A 25,231-nucleotide genomic window follows, 5' to 3' on the forward strand; every position below is an offset into this window, starting at 1 on the left:
CGGGTAATTTCGTGCAAACATCCTGCTAGCCTCGTGAACAGAGTTCAAAACTGACCTCTCATAGTGCTGTCTTGCATCTTACATGGAAGCTCCGAGAACCCTGATGATGGGAGCCCTACGGCCTTGAGCATACATGTTTGCTGGCTATTGTCAGGGAATTCAGCCTCCACACTCTCAACTAAAATTAACACGCTGAATGAGGAATGCTCAGTAGCTCGGAGCTCAGTGAGTTCATTGTAAACATACAGATAATCAGGTCAGGGTCGCTCTTTGGTCTCTCCTGTCTTTATAGCAAAGGATTGGGTGTGCCAGGCAGATTGCTTTTAAGCTTTTACTATGTCAATCAATAGCAGTAGAGTAGACAGCAACAAATGGCCAAACAAAGGAGTAACAGAAGCAAACAGAAGTGCCAGGGATGCAGTATAAGTTCTGACATCCATGATGTGCTTTATCTTTGTGATGGACTTTCAGAAAACGTTATGACTCGTTATCACAATACACCCGCAAATGTGGAAATGTGTGCTTGTCTCAGTGGTTCCAGGAGCTGTGAGAGCCTGGCTCTGCTGAATCCTGGGGCACCAGGCTTAATTCCTACTCTCTTTGGGTGTCCGTGCCAGTCTCCAGCCACAGTTCACCCCTCACACATCTGTCATTATCTCAGCCTCAGGCTTTGTGCATGAGTCTGAACCCAAACCAAATTGCAGCTATGATTGCTCAACCGCCTGTTCTCTCAGAGCACCTTCCTTGACACATCGGCTCCTCAGTTCCTAACCCCCCTTAGCTTGTCCTTGTTTGTACCAATCTCCCTGACACCCAAAAGTCTCCCCCTTGTAAAACCCTGATGACACTGCCTTGTAGATGCTCCTCAAATCCACCCCCTTCCTTGTCCTCACTGTGGCCACTCACGTCTGTCCCTCATCAGCCCTTACCCAAACTCTAAATCTCTCAAGTTTGTCTACCAACCATTTCATTCTGCCATTAATTGGTGAGGACTTAATCACCTTAATCATCTCCCTGCTCCTCTGACGCAGACAAGGCATACATTTCAATGGCTAAGAACTTTTGGGGAGAAGGAACAGATTTGCAGCATTTCAAGGTCCTCCAACTAGCTTCCCGGCAAAGCTGGAATTCTGGCACAACCCTTTCTGACTCGCAGCTCTTTGTCCCCTCTCAGTACTCCCCACAGTGCCTGATGAGAAATCTGCTGCCCCACAGCCCCCCACCCCGCCACAAAGCAGGGTGACCCAGTCCCCTGGAAGATGGGAGGCTTGCAGCTCCCAGGGTCCCTCACAAGGGGTGTGTACAAATGCAGGAGCTGTCCCTGTCCCCTCCTCTACACATCAGTAAGCTGCTTCCTCAAAATTCAAAGTGACTGAAGATGGGTGTCCTCGGGGCCCAGTGGTTAGGAGTGCAGCAACAAACAGATGGCAACCCGGCTTACGAGTTTCCAGAACATCCTAATAACTTACCCACCTCCCAGCGTTGTTCTGGGGCCAAAAAGCCAGACGTACACAAGCACCTGGTGTGTAACAAGTGCCAACAATCTAGGCTTCTCCCAGCAGAGAAGAAAGCAAGCACTCAACATCACCTGCCTCCCAGCTGGTCCACACATTCATTCCTATTCTCTTCCCACCCAACTCTGTGTGTGTGTGTGTGTGTGTGTGTGTACGTGTGTGTGTATGTGTGTGTCTCTATGTGCATGTGTGCATGTGTGTGTGTGTCTCAGTGTGTGTGTATGTGTGTGTGTGTCTCAGTGTGTGTGTATGTGTGTGTGTCTCAGTGTGTGTGTGTGTGTGTGTGTCTGTCTGTCTGTCTGTCTGGGGTGTGTCTGGGGGTGTGAGGGTTGGGAATTCCCCTCCTTTTTAAGTTGTGTGTAGTCCTACCGTAAAAGAATGAGGAAGATTACAGCCAGGCCAGCCAGAACCAGAAGGACAACAGGAAACACGGCAGCCATAATCACCAGAATAAACACCACCATAAAAAACTGCTGCAGAAAGTTCTCGGCGTGGAACGGCAGCCGCACGTCCAGCTCATCCATATCTTTCGAAAAACGGTTCATTAGCCGGCCTGTGGGGGTTGTGTCAAAGAAGCTCATTGGGCCCCTGACGATCTGAGGATAGAGACATAATAAGCCTGAGTCAGTGGGTTTTCCGCTGCACTTCCTGCAGGGCAGGAAGGTGAGAGCTGGGGACCAGAGCAATTTGTCCAAAGCTTAGGCCAGGGGATCAGGGGATCTTTGGAAAATGAGCATGGGTCACCCCATTCTTAGACCACCACCCCGAGTGAATGCGGGACAGGTCCTACCTATATGTATGGGGGGCCTCCTCTCCAAATCTCAGGTGCCTTCTGGAACAGGGGAGCCTGGTATTCTCGGAGGGAGGGAGTGAGGGATTTTGAGCCACAGGGCAGTAAAATGTCAAGTCTACTTGTCTGTCTACTCCACGAAGTGTGGAGCATACCTGTGTGTTCTGGTAAGGTCCCTCACAGCCAATCGCTGCTGCCTGCCTCGGCAACAGAAAGCAACAGCCCCTCTCCAGGCTGCCGCTAGCTGGGGCTCTTAGACCCCAGATACACATCTTCCTCGCCATCCCTGTGACCTAAGAGTCCATGATGTACCCCTATTGCTCTCTGAAATTGCCCTTCTTATATGGCACTCCAACAAGTGGCAGACGCCTCGGAAACTAGATGGCAGACTCCAGGAGAGCTGGTCTGTCCCCAGAGCCCAGCACAACGTTCGGCACAGTGGAGGGGCCTGCTTGCTGCTGTGGACCAGCCTGCAGCCCACTGAGGTACCCCACCTTGTTGAACACTCTGTTGTGGAGCGAGGAGGATGCCATCAGTGTAGTTTTGGTGAAGATAAAGCCTTTGATGATGCCAAATGCCAGCACGGACACCATGCTTGCTATGTAAACCAACTGGTACATGTGGTGTTCGGTGTCTCGCAGGGTCTGGTCCACAGTGCAGGCTGTCTTATTGCTCTGGGATGCACAGGTGGACTGCAGCACAAGAAGAAAAAAAAAAAAAAGGTATCAAGGACCTGATGTGCTGTCAGGAGGAGGCGGGGTATTTCAGATAATCTTCCTAAAGAGAAGAAACTAAAACAGGCGCGTGGCTGTTTAAAATGAGTCAGGTGGGGCTGGAGATGGCTCAGTGGACAAAGTATTTGCCACACAAACGTGAGGACATGAGTTCAGATCCCTAACTGCCACGTAAAAACAAGGCATGGTGGCAAAGGCCTGTAACCCCAGTATCAGGATTTGGGGAAAGACAGGTCAGATCTCTGGGGCTTGGTGGCTAACCACCCTGCACAAAACAATAAGTTCTAGATTTGGTGAGAAATACTACCTCAAAAATTAAGATAGAGGGTAGTAAGGGAAGACATTAAATGACATGTAGAGGCCGGGCGTAGTGGCGCACGCCTTTAATCCCAGCACTCGGGAGGCAGAGGCAGGCAGATCACTGTGAGTTCGAGGCCAGCCTGGTCTACAAAGTGAGTCCAGGACAGCCAAGGCTACACAGAGAAACCCTGTCTCGAAAAAAACAAAACAATACAAAAAACACCAAACAAAAAAAAAAAAGAATGACTCATGTAGGTAGAATCAAGTCAGGTCCCCTCAGGGGCAGTCTGAGCTTCGCTTGCCTCTTCCGCAGAGGGGCACCTCATGGTGGGAACGACACAGCAGATAAACAGGTATAGGACAGCTGTCTGGGAAGCTACGTGTGCCTCAGGAGAAGACCAGCAGCGATGCTAGACCAAGAAGATCCAAAAGCAATTGGGGCTTCTGGATTCTAAGACGCTGGCCTGGCTCCCCTTGGGCAACCCAGACAGGATAGAGAATCAGGGACCGTCCTTCCCACTGCCAAACTGCCTGGCAGCAGCCTACCATCTAGTGAGGCTCAGGAGCCCCTAGTTAGAGTGGTCCAGTTCCTCAATCCTCCCACCTGGCCTGTCTCCAAGGGCCAGCTATGGGGATGCTGCTGCTCTGCCCTGAAGTCCCAGGCAAGAGAGAAGGAGCCTGGCAAACCCAAGGGGCTCTCAGAGGGATCCCAGCAAACTATGGCTTCATCCCTCCCAGCGAGAGGCCACAGCTTCAGCAGCATTTCTGGAGAGGGGCCTTCTCCCCCTGTTGCCGAGAGACTGACAGTTTCGTTTTTCTCTAGGCTGTGTGCTAAAAGTCAAGGATGCCTTCGGGGAGCAAACAAACATGTTTCTTCTAAATGCCATGCTGCTGATTACAGTGATGGGGGAAATGTAAACCCAAGGTGGCTGATGGATGAGTGTCTTGCAGAGGCAAAAAGCATCCCTGTGGGGGAGGGATGAGGTTAGCTGATGAAGGGCTCAGCTCACAGTGGAGGCCTTGCTATGCTGGGGCTGGTACCTATCAAAGGTCAGGAGTAATCACAGGGGCATGCTGCTGTAGCTGCAGGGTCAGTGGCCTATTGAGGAAGCCTGGAGTCTAGAGGATGGCTCCACTTGGCCCTACCACTGAGGTTCTCCTAGAAATGGACAGGATCTTCATGAGCGGGGGTGGGGGGGTTGGGGGGATGGAGGGGGTGGGGTGGGGCGGGGGATGGGTGGAACGACTTAGAAGAATATACTTATTCGAAAATGGAACTCGATTTATTTGCGCAGAGCAGGCGTCTCACAGCCCTGTGCATGTGCGAACAGCCTCAGGACGCTGTGTCAAACAGCCTCTCCCATCCCCCACACCCATGCAACCTTACTTTGATTTCATAGCAACAAGGCAGTATGGAAGATGAGCAGATGTGAGCATGCGCGCGCGCGCACACACACACACACACACACACACACAGCCTTCCCTGGAGCTCCAGGAAAAGCTTTGAAAGTGATGGCCAACAACTGGGAAAGATTCTATTCTAGCAAGCTAAAGGGAAAGGGGTGTGTTGGGCTTGCCCAGGAAGGACCCTGGCCAAGGTGGAAACCCTGAGATAAATGGAAGGAAGGCCCCTGGTGGCCTTGGAGCACTTCTGAAGCATCTATTTCATGTCCCCTTGCTAAGGCAAGTTTGGAGGGTAGAGCCGTGTAGGACCATCTTGCTGTAAGCGGTGTCCACAACAAGACAGCACGTGCTCGTTAAAGTCTTGGATACACCAATCTTTGTTCATCTTCCCAGGCCCCTCCCTGTCCCTCATCAGAGAGAACTTCAGACTTACACTACCTTGCCCTGGACATGTGTGACCACACACACTGGAACCATCATTTTTCAGCAAACCCTTTTGTATATTCAAACTTTCGGGTACTTTGTTTATTCTGAAAAAACAGGTAAGGACCTCAAGAACTTGAGTTATATGGCCCAGAAACGGGCCTCAGTGTCTCCAGAAGGGGTAAGGGGACAAAGGGAACACACTGGGTGTCACTCTTTATGTAGTAAGCTCTGATTAGCTTTGTTCTGAGATACAGTTGACTCGGCACTGTCAAAGGACACTCACCTGGGATCCCCTGTCTAACCAGAGCCCCAGCCACCAGGTGCTGAAGGCAGAGCTGCCCATCATTAGGAAGAAGAGACACAGCACCAGGAAGGACACCAGGTACCCTGCCAGAGAAACAGAGGGGTGCAGATGTGAGAGCCAGGGGCTACCCTGGGCCTCACCCTTGGGATGTGGGGAAAAGTCAAAGCCTGCGGAGAAAAGATCCCTATCCAAAGGGTTCGTGTGCTAGGTTGACTCAAGGTGTCTTGACGTTGAGCCCCTGCACCCCAGTAAGGACACCTGCTCCATTTTGTTGTAAGTAGAAACAAAAGGTCAGCATGTTAGAAAAAACCTAACCATCTTAAAACCAAACAAAACGAAACAAAATTAAAAAAAAAAAAAAAGCAAAACATGTTTGTTTGTCTGTTTGAGACAGGGTCTTATTATATAGCCCAGGCTAACCTCAAACTATGTATCTGAGACCGCCTTTAAAATCATGGTCCTCCTGCCTCAGCTTCCCCCAAGGCTGGGGTTGCAGATACGTGTTACTGTGCACATTCAATGCTCTATTTAATAGAAGCAACTCGGGTACCTGCTAAAAGGGAGGCGAGAATCCAGTGTGATAGGACAAGTGGGCTGTTCCAGGCCTGGGAATGCGTGGGTAGGCAGGTGGTGAGTTTGAGGCCAGCCTAGGCTACACATAGACTCTGTCTCTAAAAAAAAAAAAAAAAAAGTATCTAAATCCCCAATCTTGTTGAAGAGATGTGTACATGCAAATGAGCTGATCGAAACTATGCTCAGCAATCAGTGTGTGTGTGTGTGTGTGTGTGTGTGTGTGTGTGTGTCTGTGTGTGTGTGTCTGTGTGTGTGTGTCTGTGTGTGTCTGTTTGTGTGTGTGTAAGAACCATCAATGGCATCTGGCTGCTGCCCACTCAGCTCCAATAAAACAGAACCTGGCAGCTTTAATGGAGATAAAAAATGACTCCATTTAAAGGGCTGTATTATCAGACTTTGGGTTTTAGGGGAAAATAAAAGCACCGATAAGCAGCCTAGCATAAGCATAAAAGGAGTAATTGGTGAAGGAATCATAAAAACGTGAACTCAACAGTTTAAAAACATATTTTTTAAATGCAAATTAAATCAAGAAACCTGATGTTTTATACCAAACCTCCAGAAGCCTTAATATACGTGTGATATGTTTTCCAGGTCACGATTCCTTCTTGGGGAGATTCAATCTGGACAAGCTGGTGCTCGGGAGCTATGGAGACAAACGCAAGGCCATGAGCCTTATGGCTAAACATGGGCATACAGTGAGGCAAGCATGTCCCCTTTGTGCCCTCCCCTCCATTGCTAAGGGCACTTATTCTATTTTCTACATGCTTTCAATTTTCTAATATGCCTTGCTCAGTTTATAGTATTTGATGCTCCTGACAGCCCCGTGAGGCACGTGACTTGGAGTCTTTGGAGGACTCTACAGTGTTCGCTGAGTGCCTAGCCTGGGATTTGGGGCTGTGTTGGCTCCCAGAACTGAATGACAGACACAAGTGACAATACATTGAGCGATCCCAACCTCAAGTTGGGCTGCATGCACTGCTGTGAGGGGGACGGGTGGATGGGGGAACTTTGTGCATGGTCTCTTTTGTACCTCACAGATGCCTGATGGACAAAGCCCTATCACGCTCTGCCTGGAAGCCTGCAAGTGTCTTTGGAATGTTCCATTCCCTCCTCAGGCTGCAAAACGAGGGAAAGGCAGCCTATGAAGGGAACTCAGGACACAAATGGCAACAGTCCCTTCACCCTGCCAGCCAGCCGATCCAGGAGAGTGACCAGCACCCTTTTGGGCTCTAGAAAATACTTCGGTGGTGGACGAGGAGGGCAGCACAGCCTTCAGTGTGTGCTCTGCCCTTGCAGCACCACGCAGAATGCTCCTTAGCCCGGCAGCTATCCTTGAGAGGCAGGGTCTGTCTCCAGTGATGTTTCACAGTCCACTTTCTTGTCCACAGATGGGCGGGTGTTGAGCACATAAGGAATACTGTTCTCTCTCTCCCCCGTAGGATGTCGGATGCTGAGCAGCCTGGAGTACACACACACACACACACACACACACACACACACACACACACACACACACAAAGCATACAAGAGGCATCTTGGTGTGTTTCTCTTTGGCCCAGAAAGACTTACAGGCCATAAAGATATGTTCTTTCCAAATGTGCTTATATCACAAGCGACAGCAGCAGTGCCAGCTTCCGGTGACTCAAGACTTTTTTTCTTCACATTTCAACATTCTAAAATCCAGATGTGCATCCCGCTTGATAAGCACTACTGTGTGGTTGGCAGGGGTTTGGTTTTTTCCTCTCTCTCTCTCTCTCTCTCTCTCTCTCTCTCTCTCTCTCTCTCTCTCCCTCTCTTTCTCTGGTATACAAAATGATGGAGAGCTTGAAAGACGAATGGCGGCTTCAGGGTGCAGCTGTGTACTCTTGGCTTTTGATTATTCATTTTCTTGCTTTGTTTCCAGAACAGTACATGCTACAGCTGCCCCGGCAAACGTCAAACTCATGATCTTCTTGCCTCTGTCTCCCTCGTTCTGGAATTACAGGCTGGTTCCACCACACCTAGCCAAAATGTATATGTGTGTTTGTGTGTGTGTGTGCGTGTGCATGCATGTGTGTGTGCATGTGTGTGTGTTTGTGTGTGCATGTGTCTTTCTTGCCACATATCAGTGAGGATCAGAACTCTAGCAGAAAGCCACCCCACTGTGGACACTTTGAGGACTTGGGTTCCCTAAACAGGCTGAGGGACAGAGTTTGTGTCCTCGGGTCAAGGAATGAATAGCAACAGCCTAAGGAAAAGAGGTAGCCTCGACAGCTGGCCCTGGCCAGTCTCATCTCTCCTTCCTCTTCCCCGGAATGTTCTCATAACCTCCCCCTCAAGCCCTCCACCCTTTCCCATCTCACCGTGTTACCCCTAGGAAACTCCTACACATCCCTGAAGGATTGGCTAGCAGAGATTGCCCCACTGTGTAGCACCCCCCCAACAGCCTATCTGTTATTCTGATGCCACTATCTTTATCCCAGTTTGCCACGACTACCCATTTGCCTGTGACCTCTCCCAGGCTAGACAATCAGAGCTGGGAACACAGCATCTCTTCTCTTCCAGCCTGTTTCAGGACTTGGTACCCAACACAAGGTTTAGAACTTATTTGTCGAATGGATGCATAACTTGATCCAGCCTTGATCCCTCTGCTGCTCCGTTACATTTTCTCAGTGCTCCCTCTGCAGAGTCGGGGTGCCCAGGTTCTCCCTCGCCTCTATGTCATGTCCACAGGCTGCTTTGACCTCTCAGGAGGGAAGAGATCAAAGCGGCACATGGAAATCATCCGGACCTGACTTCCAAAAGTCACTACGTTTCAGGCACTTTTGCTAATCAGCTCGTGGACAATTTCGCATTTAACCTTTGCGAGACTCTGAAGTTGATTCTATTATTTCCCCGCTTTGTAGACTAAGGTTATGAGTGTCCAGTTTTATGACCCGAACAAGAATGACACCAACATGGCAGGGGAAAGCTCACTGGGCCTCAACCCTACACAAAGCGCCACAGGCAGTGAAGGACTCCTGACCCTGACAGCAGGAGAAATAGTCTTCCCAGGCAAGAACACACCAGTTGTTAATCCCATACCAAATGGCCAGCTCGGAAAACACGGACACACAAGTAACATTATATGGGTTGAGCAGATTGTATTTTTATATTTAGGAATGCTCACATACACACAACAACAACAAGTAAAGAAAAAGAGGTCATGAATTTGAAAGAGAGCAAGGATGGGAGTACCTGGGAGTTTTGAAAGGAGGAAAGGGAAGCAGGAAATGATGCAATTGTATTATAAATATCAATCAATTAATTAAATAAAAGAGCAGACAAATTCTTGCTCATCGTGGCCTTGAAACAGAAAGCAAGGATGAATCCACTAATTCATGCTTGCTTTTCGTCCTTTTATCCCATCTGGGTCCCCAGCCTAGAGGGTGGTGGCTGCCCTCACTTAGGGTGGGTCTTCCTTGTAGGCAACTGTCTCTGGAAAGGTCCTCAGAGAGAACCCAGATGAGGCTTACTGATCTTCAAGGGGCTCCCCAACCTGATCAAGTTGACAGCTGGCAGCACCCAACACAAGAGTACCCTACAACATACCATAACCCCAGCTCCGTTGTGTTCCCGCTTTTCTATCTGGGCAGCGGATGTCCAGCATGTACTCCAGGGTTACACAACCAAGGGAGAAATTGGTAAATACCTTTTGTGTCTACAAAGTCTTCTGCTTCAGGTTCTTTTCCTTCATCTTTCTCATCTCCTGAAGCCAAGACTAGGATGAGAAATTGTATAATAAATAAAAAGGTCCACGTCCACTCAGGATCCAGGGGCAGTGAGAGAGGGGACTGTCATCTGACTGTACCAGCATCTTCACCCCTCTGAACTGGGTTCTCCTTCAGGGTCTCCACCATGGCCACATTGTAAATGCGCTCTGGATCCTGGAGATAAAAGGAAATTACTTCTGAAAGCGAACCGACTTCCTTCCCCCGGGCGGAAAGCCACATGGCAAGGCTCCTAATCCCACTCACCCGGCAGGCTCAGGGTTACCTTGAATTGTAGTCCTCGGAGGTTGTGAATCAGCTTTGCATAGCGCCCCCTCTCTTCCATCAACTCTTTGTGGGTGCCCTTTTCACAAATCTCTCCATCTTCTAACAAAATGACCTCATCACAAGACTCCAGGAACTGCAGAGACAGTACAGTGACCCACGATGACATTTGCCTCAGTGAGAACAGAAAGGCCACACACCCAACTCCCATCTGCCAAACTCCTGGCCTGCTGTCCCTAGTGCAGGCTTACTGGGGTTTTCAAGCCTGGCACTGTTAGCATTAGGGGGCAGATAGTCACACATCTTCAGGGCCTGTGCTGTGCATTGTAGGCTATTTCCCAGTCTCTCTGGTCTCCACCACCAATAGAATTCCTTTCCCTAGTTGCGCTAAGCAAAAATGTTGACAAGCAATGCCAAGTGCCCCAGGGGGACCCTAGTTGAGAGACATTGAGCTTGTCCCCAGCCTCTTGAGTACAGAGGCTGTAGTCTGGCTGCCACAGTGAAGCAATCGAAAGTTCCTTTGCTTCTTTCCTATGAACGAGTTACCCTATTAAGAAATCTGATTGACTATTATGGAGGCCACAGTTCGGTCCTGCCTGTCAGAAGACCTACTCCCATTGAGCCCAGGGGATAGAAACCAAGTCACAGGCCCCATCCTCACCAGCCTTAGCATTATAATAAGTAGTTAAGCAATATGACGAGCCCCACTTTACTCAAAGCACTCCTGGTTTTCTGACTCCTTCAAGTCCACGTCAATCCTGTGATTAAAGAATTCTAAGAGGGACTCGCTTTTATTTTGGAAGAAGAAAGAGCTCTCCTCAGTTGGGTCCACCCATCAAAGGGCAGATGGTCCCCTCCTGGAGGCAGGCGAGATGCCGTAAGACTGGGAACAGTGCTACCTTTAAAAAGCCAGAGTCCCCGTGTTGCACTTCCACTCTGTTCAAGGCCAAATCCCACTTGGCTAAACTCGATTTGAATCCTGAAAGCAGTGTCTGCCACTGATGGTTGTCCACCCGACGGGGTAGGTAGAGCCTAAATGCTTCAGCCTGGCACAGTTCTAGCAGCTTAGATAGTTCTAGCCCCTTTGTCTCCCCTATCCATGACAAAAGGAGGCCAGCAGTCAAGGGCTCAGCTTCGTAAGTGTTTGCCACAAGGCTACACAAAGCTACTGGGTGTCACTGGAATGAACTAAGGGCTTGCTGGCCAGAGAGGGACCTTTGCTGGGATTCTCCCAGGCAGCCCTAGCAGGAACCTGTCTCTTAGTGCACAGTGGAGGCGCCTTCCGACAGAACCTTTCCCTCCAAAAGACAAATGTGGACCTCACACATCATCCTCTAATGTTTCTCAGCCTGATCTCCCATCTTATCTCTCAACCTCCTGCAACTCCCAGCTCAAGAAAGCTGGCAGCTCAGTTAAGCCATTCATTTTCCACACGAAGAGAGAAAGCACAGGGGGCCCACTTCCATCCACAGGCGTTTCTGCCAGTGTGTGGGTCCACAGCCGAGACATGAAAGGGCCCAAGTAAAAGACCCCTCTGGCCAGCCAGGCCTTGGTTCACCCCAGTGACACCAGGGCAGCTTTGTGTAGCCTCGCTCTGCAAACACTTAGGAAACTGAGCCCTGGGTCGATCCAGCAGCTGAATGCCGGCTTTGCTTTGTTTCCATGAGTAAACAGAAGAGTGACTGGACCAGCCATTCCAAAGCATCTGGGGTCAAAGCAGCTAAGCAATGTTCTGGAAAGCCCCTGGCCACAAATTGAGGCTGAGTCCTCCCCTCCCCCACAAAGGAAGGGATGAAAAGTGCATCAAGATTATGGTGCCACCTGGTGGCTTTCTTCATTTTTCCAAGGAGCAAAATGACCTTGGGAAGGTATACTGCTGAAAAACCTGGGAAAACACCAGCTTGCCCTAAGGTCATACCACTGGCTAGCGAGGACCAAAGATGGGTCTGGAGTGTGGCTTAGGATTTATCCTGCATGAGGCATCCTGGAAGGACAGGTCTCACACCTGTCAGGACCAAGGCAACATCCTCCAGGACCCAGGACCCCTCAGGAAGACAACCTACCCAGGGAAGGCTCTTGTCGGGGACTAAAGAGTCACAGGCCAGGGCTACAGTCACTGCCTTAGTACTCTGGCTAGGCCACAGACCATTTCTAGGCTGAACCCAGACAGTCTTCTCCTCTACCTCAGCCCTGGTTTGCAGAGGGCCTAGGAGTTTCTGTCCAACTAGCCTGAGTCAGTACTTCTGGGGCACTGATACACCTGATGAAGAAACCAGACACCCACACGTGCAAAAAATTTGAGTGTTTCAAGCTTATTCTTGGGAGGCCTAGGGGAAGCCGGGATTCCTGAGTCTTTGGAAAGGCCTTCTCTCTTTGGAGTGGTCCTCCCAGCCTCAGCCAGAAGGTTCCCGGCATGCTGGCTGTGGAGTTCTATAGCTATGGCAACCTTACTTGCTGCTACAAGCCTGCAATCTTCTCCAGCTCAACTTCACAGTCACTGAAAAGCATTGAGATCTGCCTCCTGCCCCAAGATCAGGCCAGCTAGACAAGGAGACAGGGCTTTCTGCACCGCTGTCCCAATGAGCCACCTCCCAACGCCTGTGGGATGCTTTCTGCATTGAGGTGTGTGTGTACACACATACACATACTCACACATATACACACATGCACATAAACACACACACACACACACACACACACACACACACATATATATATATATATATATATACACACCACACACACAGTATATCTTGAGGGAGACAGCATGAGAGGGGAACCCTGGATTATCTTGGGTAGAGAAAGCATTCTAGATTGTCATCAAGTATTTATAACCTGTATGAGGGACAGAAGCAATATGGTCTGTGACCATGCAGCCAAATTCTCCAGTCTTAGCATAAGCCCCGCCCCTTTCTTCAGCAAGATTCATCCTCCTAAGCCAGAAGGAAACCATTCCTCAATTGGGAACAGGAGCTAAGATGGCAGAAGGGCCCTGAAGCCTCAGCGCTGGCCACTAGTCCTGGCTTCCAGAGCCTTTCCTGGTTGGGCTAAGACTCATCACCCCTCTTCACAGGCATCCATTACTTTCTGGGTGAGGAAAGAGAGCAGAGCTTCCACAATCCTCAGACAAGGAGCCCTTGGCCTCAGGCCCAGCAAGTCCCCATTGGAGAAAGGGTACAACCTGAATTGTCACTTCCTGGCTCCCCATTTCTTGGCACTGATGGCCCAGATCTCAGAGCCAACTGATCCTGGAGAATCTTCTGTGGTGGGGCAGGGGGTGGGGGCGGAGGCCGTGTCCCTACTGACCCCAAAGACCAAGCCAATGGAAGCTATACACAGAGAGAAGTGGGTAGCAATACCAGGAAGCTGTCCAGGTAATACCCCTGTCCAGGTAAAGCCAGCTTCAAGTGGGGAAGGCGTATTTAGGCAGACTAGGAGTCTCTCTGAACATCAGATGCTGCACTCATCCTAAGACCTCACGGATCATGCATATGTGCCCGTCACCTGCAACTGATGGGTAACCAGGACAACAGTCTTCCCCTTGAGTGTTTTCTTGATGCACTCCTCAAAGACGTGCTTCCCCACGTGGGCGTCCACAGCCGAGAGTGGGTCGTCCAGCAGGTACAGTTGACGGTTGGCGTACACAGCACGGGCCAGGCTGATCCTCTGCCTCTGTCCCCCGGAGAGGTTGACACCACGCTCCCCAATCTGCAGGCAGGGATAATGGCACCGCCCATCAGTAAGTCCACCAGCCACCCCATAGTTTCTGCATACCAGAATCTTCCTAATGCTCCTCGGGACTTGGGAGGACACACACAGGCTGGTTCTCGCTGCACACGAGCTTCTCCATCACTCACACTAGAGTGCTGACTGGGAGAACTCTGTCTCCCTCACTTCACCAAAGCATATATTGACTGACAGCACAAAGGTATATTTTGGTTGGTTGGTTGGTTGGGGGTTGTTTGTTTGTTTGTAGCAGGGAACTTTGGAAGAATGGAAAGTGAGAAGGCAGGGAAGTGCCTGGGAGGTGTACCAGGGACCCCTCTGTTCACTTCCTTGTATACAACTGTGTGTGTACCATGAAGACAAAACACATGCCTTCTTGCTCACCATCAAATCCCAAAGACCCAGCACCTGATTTGAGGCAAGGATTAGATGCTCAGTAAACATTTGCTGAAAGACATAAACACGTAGGTTACCATTTGCTGGGAATCCCATCCTCCTGAGCACAGAGTGACTCCCGCTGTATTCAGGCGCCCAGCTACCGTGAGCTGGGTGCTGGAAGCTGGGAGCTGGGCCAGAGACACGACATGCGAATCAGGCGCTCACAGTTTAGCAGGGGCCACCAGAGATGCAAAAACAGTCCTCCTCGACACACCAGCCAAGTGCTAACCACGAAGCATTAATTGCAGCACTTGGTGACAAACTGCTGCTGACTGTGGGACTACAAAGTCTTCCTCAGAGGAGCTGGGCTAGCTCTTAAAAGTCTAGGAGGTGGCTGGACACCTTGGCTGGCTGGCTGGGGTACAGAGATACAAGTTGGAAGGGAAGAAGCCACCTGAGCATTCAGACAGGCCAGCCGCTCCTAATAGGCAGAGTAAGGGACTAAAGGACCTGTTTCTCTGAGCTGGCCCGGTGGGAAAGCTTAGCCAAGAGGCAGGGTGTGCTGGGGAGAGAGAGAGAGGAGGGCAGCACAACGGCTCTGGGTCATCTGAGTCATTGAGCTCAACCTAGGACCAAGCCAGCACTTTAGACAAGCAGCCTTGGGGCCAGGTCTGAAGGTGACTCAACATTCCTGAACTGCACGGACCCAGAGAACACAGAGAAGCCTTGGGCCTCCCAACCAGATAGAGTACTCTGGAGCACTGGAGGGTAGAACTGGGTCTTGAGGATAGAGAACGGTTGTTCAGCAACCCTTCTTGAGAGGATGAAATGGTTGGGAGCGGGCTGTGGAAGCAACCGTGAGTCAAACGCAAGCAGGCTTGGGTCCACCTCCACTTGGGGGACCCCAAAGAAGAATGTATGATAGCTGAAAGCTGGACTCTGCCGGAATTTCCTTGGGACTTTCTGCCTCTGAAACACGTGGGTGTAGATCGAGGGTCAGCTGGGGAAATGGGGCTCAGCTCTGCTCACCTCAGTCAGGTCTCCGTAAGGCAGGCTGTTCAAGTCCTTCTGGAGACCACAGACGTGAACTGTGTGTTGGTACCTGTGGGCGTAGAGGTCAGAATAGTAAGACCAGCAAATGGCACTCCTGCCCAGGCTGCTCCCCCAAAGGAAGCACTGTCGTTGCTGGGACAAAGCAAGGATCTTGCTGCTGCCAAGCTCAAAGCTACCAGGCACGTTGCCTCATCCCAAAGGCAATGTCTCCTTGACCTCTGGTGTCAGTCCTTGACTCAGGGTTAGTCCCTCCCCTTTTTCCTGTCACGCAGGGAAAAAAAACCACCAGTGACTATGAAATCCTGGGGGTGTCAACTGCTCTCATTGCTCTTTGAGTCAGAGAAGGGAACTGAGATGCAGGCTGAAGCTATTGAAGATGATGTCTAGGGGGACACAGGGCTGAATGAAGACCACGAGTGCATTGAGAGGCTGTATGTGATGGACGGTTACATGATTACAAATGTATACCGTGGCCTCTGCTAAACTCCTGAGCCATAAGCTACTCTGTTGGTCCATCATCCTGACAGTCCTAGAGAAAATAAGACAGGCCCTGACAATGTCACTGCAGGGGAAAGAGGGAAGTGGGAAATGGACCCTAGCTCTGGGGTTTCTGGGATATTTTGTTCCTTGATTTCACCATTCTCAAGCCTTGGAGATCAGACTTATGAGGACTTAGCTAGCTCTGCCCAGGCAAGCTGCCAGGCAAATCCCTTGTCTTACTGACACAACTGCACTCACCTGCCCCCGCCCCCCGCCCCCGTGAAAGCCCATTCCATGGGGACTCTGGCACCACACAATCTGGTGGGCATAGGAAGAGAGGAGTTGACATTCCACTGTCTCCACTGCCTCTGTATCTCAACCCCAGACATAGTCACAGTGGACAGAACTGTCCTCGAGGCACCACAGTGACCCATACATAGCCTCAGAATCTGGCCGCTGGTCTGAACAGCTGATTTTCCCAGTGGCACTCTCATCTGTGGCCCATCCAAGCAGCTACTGTACCCCACACTGAGCCAGAGACTTTTGCTCCACTTGGTGAGCTGCATGCCGCCACTAAGGATGGGTTGGTAGCTACGGTATTAACTCATAACAGCCTTTGCCGTATCTTCCCACAGCCCCGAACAGAGCTGTTCCACCAGGCCTTTCTTGCCGTGGTGGACCGAAACTTTCTGAAACCCTGAGCCAAAGCCAGTCTTTTTCTTCTGTTACATTGCTTCTATCAGTCAATCTGTCACACGGTGCTAGAGTAACTAGTGCAAGCACACTGGGAGCAATATCCGCGTTCCTCATGGTGCCCTGCAGTTGGCGAGCATTTGGTTAATATTTGCTAGCCTCACCTCCTTATTGGTAAATTAAGTAGCTGTCCTTCCAACCTGCTTCTGTGGAAAGAAAAGTCACTCCGGGCAGGGATGGCGTAGACATAGGCAAAGGGGGCTATGGCCACGAGATGCTGAGCAAAGCAGTTTGGCTCATGCCAAGGACTCCCATCACCAATCAGAACTTCCTGTCACACGTAAGCCTTCCGCTAAGGACATCACAGCCAGGGAAAGAGGAGGAAAGGCCACAGACTTCCTGCTGGGAATATACTTGCTGGCCAACACCAGCCCATAGGATACAGAGTCTGTGGGGTAAGATAATAACAGAAGTCTAAACTGCAACTGTTTTGGGGTGATCCTGCTGTCAGACAGCCCCAGTAGAAACAAGTGATGCTTGAGACCAGGGCAACAGCTCTCAGACTCAAGCCTTGTGGGCAGCTAGCTCACCCCCTCTGAGCTTCAGCTTCTTCATCAGTGAAAGGGGACATAACACCTGGGTCTCCCTAAAGGAGCAGTGATGGAACTCACCTAACAAGACGTCATGGCTTTCCAGAGCTTGGAGATAATGACCCAACACATAGCGAAGATTTACAACCGGGAGTTAGCTTAGATCATTTGAGGACACTAACAACAATATACCCTGACAGTGGCCACGCGAATCCATAGTGTCAAGACTGACTAATTGCGTGCCTTCTGCTCGTGGTCTCAAGCAAAGTTTTAGTTACTTAGCCTTAATCAAAAATGGCAAGACTCATTTTTTCACCAGTCAGGACGACATGTGCCCTGTCACAGGGAACCTCAGAGCATATGGCACTCTGCCTTGGGAAGAAAGCTGCTGACGACGACCACGCCCTCTTCTCAGCGTGCCATGTGGTCGCGTGTCTGCAGAACGTGCCTCGCCTGGACTCCTGGGTCAGAAAAAGAAATACCAGCTCCTGGGCGGACCCCATGAATGTTTCATCAAAACTCATTAAAGAAATCTTCCCGCTTAGTCACCACTCCCGGCGGCAGGAGAGCCAGAAGCAGGGCGGACCGACTGGCGACGGACGAGCTGGGTGCGCCCCAAGCTAGTAATACCTTTGGGGGTCGTACTTCTCTCCAAACAGTATGTTCTCCCTCACGTTGCCGTGGAAGATCCATGCTTGCTGAGAAACGTAAGCCAAAGGTCCGTTGACCGCCACGACCCCCTTCTGCAGCTGCATCTGGAACAAAAATAACCAGAGGACCGTTAGAAGCCACACTCCAGGGCCTCTCCCAAATGCCACCCTCTTACTGCGTGAGCATTAGTCACATGGGGACAAGGGGGTTGACAGATGTCTTGTACACACCCTGTAAGCCCACGCGTGCAGTTGAGGGTCTCTAGGTGGGACACTTGCTCAAGGGCGAGGCAGGACATTTAGGGAACACGTAGTAGTGAGTCCTGCTGAGAACTGGAGGGTACAGGCTACACTTGTCTCCGCCCCCCCCCCCCCCCCCCCCCCCCCGCTGCCCCCACAGTCAACTACAGCAAGGTGCCTGAAGAATGGGTGAATAACAAGAGGCCCCCTTCCACTAGGTGTGACAAACGGGTCCATGTCTCCTTAGCCAGTCCCTGGGAGCAGAATAAGCCTAGCCCCCTGGGGTAGAGACCCTAGCATGCCCCACTTTAAAGAAGTAGCCATGACTCAGTCACACGATTATAACTATGCAAGAATTCAGGCTTTATGGGGACAGACCTCTTTTTTTTTTCTTTTTTTTTTTTTTTTTTTTAACCACAAAGAGTGGAAAATCTACTTTCACATGGAACTTTCGGACTGTGATAGCGTTGAGCAATCCAATTAGAAAACATGTGAGCCAGTTTGTGGCACCGAGTCTCTACAGGCATTTAAGCTGATGCCACAATGTGTGTTTCTGATCGATAATGGTAGATGGCAGTGGTGACATGAGGATCCAACACCATCAAGAGAGGGGATTTGAAGGGCTGACGATCCCAGGGTGGTGGCAGTGTGGCTGTGCAGGGAAAGTGTCCCATGATGCCCTACTATTTTTAAACCCTTGGGAATAGTGGAAGGGCCCTCGAGTTAGACTTGGAAAAGAGATGATAATACTAACAAGGGCGGTTCTAGAAATAGTAGGTGGCTTCCAGGCACTGTGCTGAGCCAGCTGTCGCTGTGATGGGTCTTGAGGACTCAGGCCTGACTACTGAGCACACCTCCTTCTCTCGCCCTTGCCACAGCTCTCCTTGACCATTTCGTAGATGAATAGAACAAGTTCCAGTTAAGTCAGTTTCTTTGTCCAAGGCAAAATGGTGAACATGTGGCTGGGACAAAGTGGGTGAACCCCCCCACAATCTAGGAGCCACTGGCTTAGCCCCTATGCCACTCGACCCCTCCCCCAGTCACGGAGACGTTTCCCTCACTGTTTCATGGAAGACGGGTTCTAGTTTCTCTGAGATGTTCCCGAAGAATAAATCAGAGGGTAGAAGTTAAAGAGAGGCAAGCTTCCATCCATCTTAGATCAACATAGCGCAAAAAAAAGGAACTGGCTGTGAACAAGTGAGCTTCCACAGTGCCAGGAAGTCTGAGCATAGGCTGAGTCCCCTCTTGCTTTGTTGAGAGACGTTGTGGAGACTGGGGCCGCTTCCCAATGTGCCACTGACTCTAGGGTCCTCACAGAAATGTACATACTTAGGTCCCAGAGCCCACGCAACCCAGGTCCTACCTCCCCACCAGGAAGGAGAGAAGCAGCCACTCTCCCTGCAGCAGAGAGTCAAGGGAGACCAAAGAAGTAGATCACAGTGGCACTTATAAGACTCTTGACTCTGTCCATTCTAGTGGGCCGTGCTGAGGCTTGTTTCTTTATTCCTTCAAAGGTTCCCCCAAATTCTTTCAACAGCAGGGGGCAACCCCAGCTCAACCAATCTTCCCTTTAGGAACAGCAGTAAGCAGGAGGGGGAGCTAGTTCCCCAACTCCTCAAAACGCGTCTTACTCATTTAGGGTGAGGCTTGTGAAATGTGGCAACAAGAAGGCCACCTGTGGACATAGTGAGTAGCCTTAGCACCTACTTAGGGTCTCATAGGTGGCAGTGGCAGAGACGGGACAAGACCTAGGGACCGCCCTCTTCCTATACAAGGTGTTCAGAGCAGTCGCCTCTATGCATTCATTCGGTCACCTTCTCCCCGAGGTTTTCAGGCAGGTGTTGGGGTTTAGGAAACAAATAATCAAAAATTCATCAGAGGATGCCATGAGTCCCAGTTCCTTCCTTCTCCACCAAGCTGCTTTGTTGGACTTTATAAACGAAGGCAGCCATGGGAGAAGCCACAGATTTAATCATCTGTCACTTCTTTAGACTAACATGGAGCTGCAGGCAAGGAAGCAACCACTGTTACCTGTCCTTGGGAGATAAACTCAAGATGTGTGAGAATCTTGAACCGAGTCTAGCCAGGCGTGGAGCTACCAAATGCATCAACCCAAAGGAATCATCAACGAGCTTCGCACTAGCCATGGGCAGCCAAAGCTGACCACTCTTCTACAGGCTGCTAAAGCCTCCCCCCAAAGTCTACAGCAAGGAAACCCTCCCACTGTCCCATCCATGTGTCTTCCCAGCTCCCACCACACACTTACCTGTCCTAGGAGAGCTGAAATGAGGGAGCTTTTCCCACTTCCAACATTCCCGCATATTCCCAAGACCTTCCCCTGTCAGAGAAGTAGAGACAAGACAGTTACTCCCTCCACATTCTCAGGGGGGCACTTGGACGCTATGCTGACCAGACCAGGCAGGACCAAGAGGCTACTGTCACCTCTACAAGGTGGCAGATGCAGCCTCGGGCCCCCAAGGCTAATATGCACATCTTGAAAGGATGCAGAGATGTGAGTTTTAATCAGGCACCCTCCCTCCGTGCAGCCAGCAGAGTACCCAGAGGGCCTTTGGAAACCTGGAAATCCTGCTCACACATTCATGTCAAACAGCCTTGAGCAAGCTTGAGAGACAGGGGCCCTGGATACAACAGTTGTCCTGTGCCCAGAGACCAGGAAGTGAGCCTGACAGCAGGTGAAGGAGAATATGACCCAAAGGGACACGGAGCATACTTGAAATATAGAGAGCTGTGTGATTTTAGAAGACATACTTTAATGATATCTGTCATCATAAAAACTCAATTTAGAACACCGAGTCATTCCGCTATCTCCACAGGATGACTTTAAAGCCATGCATGTGTCAACTCAGCCATCAAGTTGTCACTGAGGAGTACTTGCGATGTATCAGGCATTGTTCTAAGCGCCAGCAGTCACCTCGCCCTGACTCCAGGGTCACGTGGAGGCACATTCTAGATCCCAGTGCAACCCCAGCCACCCAGAGATGAGCACAACAGATGAACCCTGTGTTGCTACACACACACACACACACACACACACACACACACACACACACACACACACACATCGCTTGTGTTTTAGTTGGAGATGGCCAGACGGGGAGCAACTGAAATATGGAATTTGTCAAATGTATGGAAAGGGCAAGGAGAGGGTGGAACTGGAGGTACAAGGGTAAGCTACTCAGAAGGTGGGTGCATTTGCTTGTGCTGGCCCTGAGACACATGCTGAGTGGGAATTTGAGCGAAAGCAGCTTGTTTGAGGTGAGGCGCAGGTAGCACCGGGAGTGAGGAGGATGGTCCGGGCAAGGAATGGCACCCATAAAGCATGCTCTGTTAAGTCACAGAAGCCAAACGAAGCTCCGGCTGCCAGGAAGCCTCAAGCAACTTCTGACAGCGTGAGCTCAGATGTGTATGATACCCTGACACCCCTCCACTATCTGCGGGCTCCTATCAAAGTCTAGCACTCTGCACAAGACAGATGAGTACACTTGAAGGTCCCAGGTCCATGGGCCCATGGACAGCGCTTGTCACAAGTGACATTGAATAAGACCTGAAAGAGGCAAGGCAGGGGTCACAGAGGCCTCTGGGGTAACCCTAGAGGTACATGGGCTTCTGTGTTTGAGCAGAAGTTACATGTGGAACATTCCAGAGCATTTTCAAATAATTCCCCGTACAACCCTTTAGAACAAAAATGCATTCAGTACGGGCCCAAATATGGCTCCTTTCCCACCCCAAGCTAGAGTAGATAAGCTTGTCACCTCCTGCTGTACCTAGCCTGAGGGTTGCTGTCTGTCATCAGTATCTTCTTTGACTGGTCTTTGGGGCATGCCACACATCATGTTAGGCACTGGGAATAAACCACGATCAGGATGGAAGGAGTCACTGCCCTATGGATCCCACAGCACTGATGAAGCCATGACTATGTGGGCAGAGCTGACCCTTCAAATCACAATAGTACTTCAAGATGGTGAGGCCAGTTACGGAGCCAGGACCCATCCACTCCATAGAGATTCCCTGTAAGCTACCCTGGAGTCCTAGCCATTCCTTGGAGCCAGGTAAGAGACTCCTAGGCCCTTTTTTTTTTTTTTTTTTTTTTTTTTCAGAATAAATCCCTGCATCTTGGGCTGGAGAGATGGCTCAGTGGTTAAGAGCACTGACTGTTCTTCCAGAGGTCCTGAGTTCAATTCCCAGCAACCACATGGTGGCTCACAACCATCTGTAATGAGATCCGGTTCACATGCAGGAAGAACACTGTATACATAATAAATAAGTCTTTAAAAAAACAATCCCTGCATCTTCTGGGTGATTCATTATCTATTTGCTCACTCATCAAGCGTCATTAAGAGCCTTGCACTGGGCATAGGCTTGGGGCTAAGGGATTAACGCTGAACGGCATGCCCTGATCTCATCCTGGAGGACATCGTCTAATGGAATCACGGGGCTAAGCTTGGATGGCCTGAATTCAGAACTTTTAAGGGCAACACTCAAGCTAGCCGTGATCATTAAAGGGGAAAGAGGACAACGGTTGCTAACGGCGGTTGAAGCTTACCACGAGCTAAGCATTTCCCATGCGCTCTCTCTGCTCTCACAAGCGCCTTGTGAAGTGGACGCTATTATAAAAACCCGAGTGGTAGGCAAAGAGACAGGCACTTCGGGAGATAAGGCGATGTGCCTTAACCCATAAGGAGCTGCTGAGTGGCCTGGGCCTGGACGGGAACTAGCTCACAAAAGGCTGCCTGTGCCTTTGACACACAAATCCAGACATTACCATATTCTGAAGATAGTATGGAGCAAACCAATTAGAGGGCAAAAAAGCAGTTTCCTTATATGTTATCAGTTTCCTAAGCCTGTCTGAAGAAAGTAGGGTGCAGGCCCAGCGGGAGGGGCGAGCGTCAAGAAGTGACTTCACGGAGCAGGGACACAACAGAGACTCGAGCTCAGTGTCGCTCGGCTCACAGGACACATTGGATACCATTTCCAGGGAGCATGTGGCACTTTTCAAAACAAAATTGTAACTAAAACAGCCGGTGTGGTGACTAGAGAACAGCAGGTGTAGTGACTAGAGCAGCAGGTGTAGTGACCTGCGATCTATAATCCTGCACAGGGATGCTGACTAGGCCAAGACCAGCTTAGGTTACCTAGTAAGATCCCATCTCAAAAACAAAGCAAAACAAAGATACAGTGGTTCTAAAGGAGGCATCAAAAATCAGTAGCAATGGAAACCATCTTCTGTAAGCTTGGGGAGGGTGTTGAAACATTCAGGCACATTATCATGAAGTTGGACAGGGACGTCAGAGGACCTGATCAGAGACATCCCACCATCACTTCCGGCTAGAGAAAGCCATAGCCAGGCCTGGAGAGATGGCTCAGTGGTTAAGAGCAAGCCATAGCTACATAATACAAGGGGGGCAGGGTGGGGGCAGCTTGGGAGCTGAATCCCCCTCAAAAGGTCATCTGTTCTTATGTTGCCAGGTAACGTTGGCTTTTAGGAGCAGATATGCTATTGGAGTGTTTGGGTCATTGTGGCCATGCCTTTGTCTAACTACCCACCCACTCACCCCAAGCCATGATGGACAGCCTTTGCCAGAGGCTCACGGTCTGACCTTGAGCTGTAATATCCAAAACTGAGTCAAAATAATCTCAATTTCCTCTCCATCCCTCTCTCCCTCTCCCCATCTCCCCTTCTCTCTCCCTCTAGTGCTCCCAGCCCTGCGAAAGCCAGAGTAGAATTTTTCTTCAATCACTCATCACTTTTTTAATACAGAGTCTCTCACCGAACCTGGTTTGGCTATATTGAGCAAGTCCCAAGGATCCCTATGTCTCTGCCTCCCCAGTGGTGGAATTACAGGTATATATGGCTGTACCTGTCTGCATGTGGAGGTCCTGGGGCTCTAAACTCAAGCCCTTAGCTTTGCATGGCAAGCACTTCGATGATGAGCCCTCTCCTCAGACTCCCACATCTTAGCTCTTTATAAATTAATCACCTCCGATATTTCCTTATCATAATACAAAGCTGATTGCCACACTCACCTTTCTTACCACAAAGCTGATGTTGTGTAGAACTGACTTGGAGCTGCCACTTTGCCTCTCTGGGCTAGGAGCTCCCTGAGCTGATAGACTTCGCTCACTGTATAGCTCTGGCCGCTGTTTCCTGAAAATGTGCCTTTTCTGGTCTTGTGCCTTCGGTGGGTCGCTTTTCCTGTTGACTTCGTGTTCCCAGGTCAGGGTGGCATTTGCTAAAAGCAAGATAGTATCTGGGTCTTCTGGTTGGGTGATGTAGGATGGGGGACTTTTAGCTATGAGAATTTTCTAAGATTAAAGAGATAACAGTAAGTGGGCGGATGTCATCCATTGGCAAGAATCCTCCCAATATAGCTTCTAATGACCCCAAATTAGAATCCTGGCATTTCTACCTAAGACATCCAGGACTGACCAGAAGTTATTCCCCAAGGAGAGATGCAACAGAAATACTCCACTGATTCAAACTATCTGGGATGGGTGTCTTTTAACTCTCAGGCCTATGTGGGTCACCCACATTGGAGAATGCTGAGCCAGGTCCATTTCATCGTCATCTCCAAGACAGCGAGCCTCTGCCCGTAGGGGATGGCCTTCACTGTATGACAGATATGTGTGAAACCAGGGTCCACTTGCTCAGTCTCTTTGTCCTCTTGGCCCCTCAGGTCAACAGAACATTTATAAGTTACTAAATGGTGCATGTGTCAGACTATGGGGGAAATAGTAGAAATAAGGCATAGCTCCTGACCTTTAAAAGTGTGTCTGTGAGGAGGCAGTGCACAGGTCAGTGCAGTGAAGTGTGACAAGCACACAACGCTCTAATGGCCATGGAAGGGACAAATGATTCCCCTTCCTGGAGGTCCATGTCTGTACAGGTACCGCACAGGCAAAGAAGAGCGGAATGAAAGAGCAAGAAAACGTGAGTCAAGGCCACAACATGGCAGACAAGATAGCATGCAAGGCATGGTCTAGTGGGTGGGGTGTGGCATGACATGGGCCATCAGGGATTGCTGGACCACAGAGCTCAAAGGCAGAAAGAAATAGGCTGGGAAAGAAAGGTGCAGAGAGTAAGGAGACAGCAGTAAGGGCTCACATGTAGTGCCGGAAGAGACAGGAGTTCACAGTGTTGGTGGGCATGCCAATCACTCAACAGCCCATTGGGGATTGAGTGTAGTAGTTACTTCAGGAGGACAGCTTTGGAAAAGGAGAGCTGGTCTATAAGCCACTCTAAGTTCAGAGGACAAATGATGAAGGTCTCAGTAAAGGTGATGGGACAGTGCAGAGGTTGAGGAGTCGATAAATAGCACCCTCCCTTGAATCCAAAACACCCGTA

The 25,231-nt window shown here is 50.2% G+C and overlaps 1 protein-coding gene across 1 annotated transcript in view; it reads right to left on the minus strand.

Annotated features, from left to right (window-relative positions):
- The window catches only part of Abcc12 (ATP binding cassette subfamily C member 12), a 55,551-nt gene that overhangs the window by 16,531 nt on the left and 13,789 nt on the right, over positions 1-25,231 (minus strand). Inside the window, exons 9-20 of the mRNA XM_051169013.1 lie at positions 23,914-24,192; positions 20,135-20,206; positions 17,609-17,733; positions 15,192-15,264; positions 13,563-13,766; positions 10,060-10,194; positions 9,875-9,950; positions 9,716-9,784; positions 6,599-6,688; positions 5,452-5,555; positions 2,799-2,996; positions 1,884-2,110 (exon numbers count right to left, since the gene is read on the minus strand). Coding sequence (XP_051024970.1) covers positions 1,884-2,110; positions 2,799-2,996; positions 5,452-5,555; positions 6,599-6,688; positions 9,716-9,784; positions 9,875-9,950; positions 10,060-10,194; positions 13,563-13,766; positions 15,192-15,264; positions 17,609-17,733; positions 20,135-20,206; positions 23,914-24,192 — 1,652 coding nt within the window. The remainder of the gene's footprint in view (positions 1-1,883; positions 2,111-2,798; positions 2,997-5,451; positions 5,556-6,598; positions 6,689-9,715; positions 9,785-9,874; positions 9,951-10,059; positions 10,195-13,562; positions 13,767-15,191; positions 15,265-17,608; positions 17,734-20,134; positions 20,207-23,913; positions 24,193-25,231) is intronic.

This window comes from Acomys russatus, chromosome 26 (assembly GCF_903995435.1).
Source record: "Acomys russatus chromosome 26, mAcoRus1.1, whole genome shotgun sequence".
Classification (NCBI taxonomy): Eukaryota; Metazoa; Chordata; class Mammalia; order Rodentia; family Muridae; genus Acomys; species Acomys russatus.